Source organism: Nicotiana attenuata, unplaced genomic scaffold (genome assembly GCF_001879085.1).
Source record: "Nicotiana attenuata strain UT unplaced genomic scaffold, NIATTr2, whole genome shotgun sequence".
Lineage (NCBI taxonomy): Eukaryota > Viridiplantae > Streptophyta > Magnoliopsida > Solanales > Solanaceae > Nicotiana > Nicotiana attenuata.
The window spans coordinates 395,177-400,152 of NW_017670774.1; the positions used below are offsets into that span (position 1 = coordinate 395,177).

Genomic DNA, 4,976 nt, shown 5'->3' on the forward strand with positions numbered 1-4,976 from the left:
AAAACAAAGTAGATATTAGAAGATTGTTTTTAGTTCACTTGCAGTTTTACTGAGAAACGAATGCCATGCTTTATGTAAATAAAACTATAAATAAATATGAACAAACTAATTCGGACTGCAGTTGCTTGTACATACTTTTTCAAACCAGATTGTCTTTTGTTTTTCTCCCAATCAGCTAGCACATCAATTTAAGGGAAATTTTTGCCTGATATGAATTGTCAATTCTTGATCAAGATAGTGATTTAACGGTAAACCTTCACTAATATAGCTATAATCCTTCAATTTCAGCTAATATAATATTGAACACCTAAAGAGTAGCCTATATAATCAAATCAGAACAAGACAATCCACCCACAAACAAGCATATATTGTCAAATCCAGGATTAAGAGATTCTCTCTACAATGCCCACATAGGATCTAAACAGCAATGATCATATTTCAGTCTTTGTAATGGATGATTCTACCTATCATAGTTTATTTCCTCCCTTCTTGTGCACCTGCTGTTGTGTTCTTCAATATCTGCAGATTAACAAAACAAGTCAAAAACCCCAAAAATATAGACCATTTTCTTTTTTTTCCTATTGAAACTGAAAGTTTATTGATAGAAGTAAGGTTGTGTGGTATCAGACAAGCACAACTGTGAAACTTAACAGGACAATTGACTTAGGTAGCAGTACCAAAGAGAATGATTGAGATGGGTTTGCACGAAGCAAAATAGACAGTTAAATTCACATAGCCGACCTCAACTTGCACGGGATTGAGACATAATTGTTGTTGCACCAAAGAGAATATAACTGGCCTTAACATCCCTATGTGGTTCGAGTGGATTTCCTTCCACTGTAGTGGCTTTATTACCTGGCTAAAGGCAATTATTTCCCTAAACAAGAAATAACTACTCACCTAGACAAGAGAGTGGACCTAGAAAACTGGACTTAAATAATCCAGTATTAGTTAATTGATTTATATAATTAAACAAGGCATGCATCAACATGGATAGTATGGGGGCAAAAACAAGGGAACCTCTATCAATTCCATCATCTTGCCAGAATTGATCGACTAAACTAGACCCAAGGTAAGTGACATCCTACCCTGATTCAGACTAGCACAACCTGAGATCAGACAATAGGTCAATGGTGAAAAAGATAAAACCTACGAGATCAGACAATAGGATAATGGTCACACCAATGAAACCAGGTGAGACCAAATCCTGGAATAAGAAGCTAAAGATTTCAGATTGGGTGGGTGTGGTGGGGGGGGGGGGGGGTCGATATGCTTCAGATAATATCTCACTGAACTGTCGTACTCCTTATAAAGAAGGATTTGAATTTCTCCTAACCAGCAATCTTATTCGTGGAATGCTTAAGCAGCATTTGAAACGTTTTTGCCTGGTCTTTGGAAACTCCTATGTTAGTTAGTGGCATCTGCTACTAGAAAAAGATAAGTCGGCATTCCAACGATGAACAGTTTAATTGTGATAAATCAAAGGTTAGCAGTTACATAGCCTTGCATTCCCTAAGATGTCTTTATTGATATTCACAGCAAGAGCTAGACTTAATTCATTCTTTTTTCAAGTCTGAAACCCCAGCGCTAACTTGAAAGAGAGATAGCAGAAGTAAGTTCAGAAGAACAGGTAAGCACCAATCTCACTGGCAAGATACAGAAAGTATTAAGAAAGGGTGAGTATGAAATGACTATGCCATTTAAGAAAAGAAGAGGCTGAAGAATGTGTATGGATTCAAGAGATGACATTAGCTCAAAATTTAAAAAAATAACTAGTGTTATCGGTTCATGCAACAGTGGCAAGCCTTTAATAGCTGTTTGCAGTAATATCTGCAAAAAAGAAGGTAATATATGCAGTTTCCAAGTGACATGAATTGGTTTCCGAGATTTACTACAAGGCAATAACTAAGAATAAGAAGCTGGCATCACATCACATGGATGATTAAGCAATTCCTCACATTTCTGGCAAGCATATATACTAACTATATTAAAGAACTCCATAAAATTAAGCTAACAAAGAGAAAAATCTACAGGAGTACTTTACTAGTCCATTATTTGTTCAGCTTAGGTGCTACTAATTGGATTTGCATTTGATGGTTAGTAAAAAGGGGATATTTTCAGCATTTAGATGGGTACAAAGCTGCAGTGCTTTAATTCATGTTCAGAAGCTGGCACATTGCTATTGCTGTGGGATTACATCATACCAAATGTAATTTCAAGATGCTGAAATCATAGCATAGTGTTTATATGATAGTCATACTTTAACTCTTCCTCCAGAATCCACCCCCCCCCCCCCCAAAAAAAAAAAAAATTAGCTGAACCAGAGGAATGGCAGGGATTACCTGCTTAAAATAAACTTTTTTCGTTAAATTACCAGCTGATTTTAGATAATCTTATTATTAACATAAATCTGCTCATAACCAAACTAATCTCAAGAATATTATTTATTCAACAGGAAAGACAAGAAAGGCTACTTAACATTATAACAATGGCTCAAGATCTATCATTGCTGCATAGCTAAGAGTTTATCTTTCTAATTCTACCTATTACAGGCTACATTTGCTAATACTGACAGTTTTGTACTTACACTGCTTTAAACAAAAAGAATACACAAAAATACATTTAAAATGAGCAAAAGAAAGAAAAGTACAACCACATGATATGCCAATATAACTCGACCTTTCAAGGAATGGGACATGACACATGTCAAAGGAATGAAATGATGGTATAGTACTCAACTAGAGAATGATATTGTTGGTTGGTGAACGTTGAAAATGGCATAGCAAGCAATTAAAAGGAAGCAACAAGTAGTAAGAGTAAGAAGAAAATTTACATGTCTAAGCATCTGGTTCTCATTTTGCAAAGTGGATAACCTCTCTTCAAGTTCTGCATTCTTTGTTTCCAATTCTTTCACTCTTGCTTCTAGATCTATCAAGTATGCTTTCTTCCTCTCCCTTGCTTGCTGTGCTGATACTCTATTTCTCAACAACCTTGTCTCACCCAACATTGCCCACAAAAAGTACAAGATTAACCAAAAGTACTAAAATACACTTAACAGTCCAAAGAATTTTGACACTACCAGTATACTTTAACCAGTTGTTACCAGTAAAACTCTTGTATTTCCGGCTATTAATTTCACTTGTTACGAAATATGAATGGTTACTGCTAGTCATAAATGATGGTGTAAAATTTCTTGTACTGACTTACTTATGTAGTAGGTTAAACTGTAACCAACATGCAACATGCCATTTATTAGAAAAAATTGAAAGAGATAGGTATGAGTATGGAAGCCCATAACAGTGACACGTCAAGTGTGGCTAGAAATGACAAGTGGACAAACATACGTGGCATGACATGATTGGATAAAAGGATTAAAAAGAACCATTTTTTGTTTTTACCTTTTTAGCCTCTTGTTTTCTTTGTCAGCTGGACTTCTTCCTCTCTTCCTTTGAGTACCAGCTGACGGCTGAGCTTGACCGGTGGCGGAATTGCCATCTCTACCAGAAGCTGAGGTGGTTCCGATGGCTTCTCCGCCCATCTCCGGCACTCTTCTGATCTCATCATCACTCTCCATACCTTCACAAAACACTAAACAACCTCAAAAAAAAAACAAATTACTCTAGCATTCTTTCGTCCCCAAGAACCTAACTTTCTCAAAATCTCGACCATACCCACAATCCAAAATCACACATTCTTCTAAAACACACCTTAGAAACTCCAAAATTGACTAAAAAAGCTGAGCTTTTCTTTCCAAAAGTATTACATCAAAAACTGAGTTGGATGAGTAAATGGGAAAAATGAACCTTCTTTGACTTCAGAAACACTTCACATCAACATGTCAACGTCCAAAATCACACATTTCTCGCAAAACCCACCTCAAAAACTCCAAATTTTAATGCTTTATCAGCAAGAAATTTCAGAAACAGGCTAAAGATTGAATTTTGAATAAAAAGCAAGGAAAATAAGAGGGGAAGAATTGAACCTTCTTTGATTTCAAGATGGAGAGCAGAGCTAGAAGATCTCTCACTACTTGAAGGTATAGAACTAGCAGCAATGGAACTGGTCGCTTGTTCTTGCATTTTCAAAGACAAAAACGTACTAAATAACAAAGTTTAGATTTTAGATAGTCTGAAGAGTTAAGGGCGTTATGAATATACAGATATTTATGTGACACTGCGAGAAAAAAAATAGCGGGACATGAATGTTAACAGTACTAAAGCAAAGAAGAGTGGGGGAGAGAGTAAGCAAGTTGATGGAATAATGACCGTTGGATCATTTTTGATCGGACGGATGTAAAGTGGTGATCGTGGATGGTTTTGGAGCCACAAGGTTTTGGCTTAATCAAAGGTTGATATGTGAATATCGTGGAGGAATATTAGCCTTTGGATTTGGATATAATTAAAGGTTTGGATTAATTGATTGAATTAGGTACAATGTATTGGGACCAGCTATTTGCTGGCTAAAATAAAAGTGCTATTGGTTTCTGGACTTTCGAGCCAAACTTGCTTTTACTGTTTTGCCCACAATAGATATTTCTCAACTTAAAAATATATTGTAGTAAGATTTTATTCACATTTGGTTGGAGAAATTATAATGCAAGGATTATTTGGTGAAAAATATATAGAATTTTTCAATAGTTAATAATCATGTGAAGATTGTTACGAGGAAAGTATTGATCATAATAAACAGAGTTGCTAAGCAAAGATTACCTAATTTAAGGGTAATTTTTACTTTAATTATTTTTATTCATACATTGTTAATATGCATATTTTTATTATTCCGCATAAAATATATATATATATATAGATTCATTTATAACTTATACGAGTGTTAATATGAGGAGCATAATATCACTAACTAAATGCTTCATTAGTTATGCATAGTTTTATACAACTAATCAAATGTCACATCAGTATATGGAAATTTTATTTTGGGATTACACTTGTTGATGCTATCAACCAAAATCTTGGTAACGT

At 35.0% G+C, this 4,976-nt stretch overlaps 1 protein-coding gene across 1 annotated transcript; it reads right to left on the bottom strand.

Annotated features, from left to right (window-relative positions):
* Positions 1-238: 238 nt before the first annotated feature.
* On the bottom strand, positions 239-4,291 carry LOC109243206 (transcription factor HY5). Its single transcript, XM_019410115.1, has 4 exons — positions 3,983-4,291; positions 3,399-3,576; positions 2,834-2,990; positions 239-519 (listed from the first exon to the last, which is right to left on the bottom strand). Exons 1-4 carry the CDS (start codon positions 4,077-4,079, stop codon positions 475-477), a joined length of 477 nt encoding a protein of 158 aa, XP_019265660.1. The 5' UTR covers positions 4,080-4,291; the 3' UTR covers positions 239-474.
* Positions 4,292-4,976: the final 685 nt, after the last annotated feature.

Excerpts from the sequence above, each read along its gene's own strand:
- LOC109243206 (XM_019410115.1), bottom strand. The coding sequence starts at position 4,079 with ATGCAAGAACAAGCGACCAGTTCCATTGCTGCTAGTTCTATACCTTCA. Across the intron at positions 3,577-3,982 it reads CCATCTTGAAATCAAAGAAG|GTATGGAGAGTGATGATGAG; the intron begins GTTCAATTCTTC and ends TGTTTTGTGAAG. Across the intron at positions 2,991-3,398 it reads GAAAACAAGAGGCTAAAAAG|GTTGTTGAGAAATAGAGTAT; the intron begins GTAAAAACAAAA and ends GGGTGAGACAAG.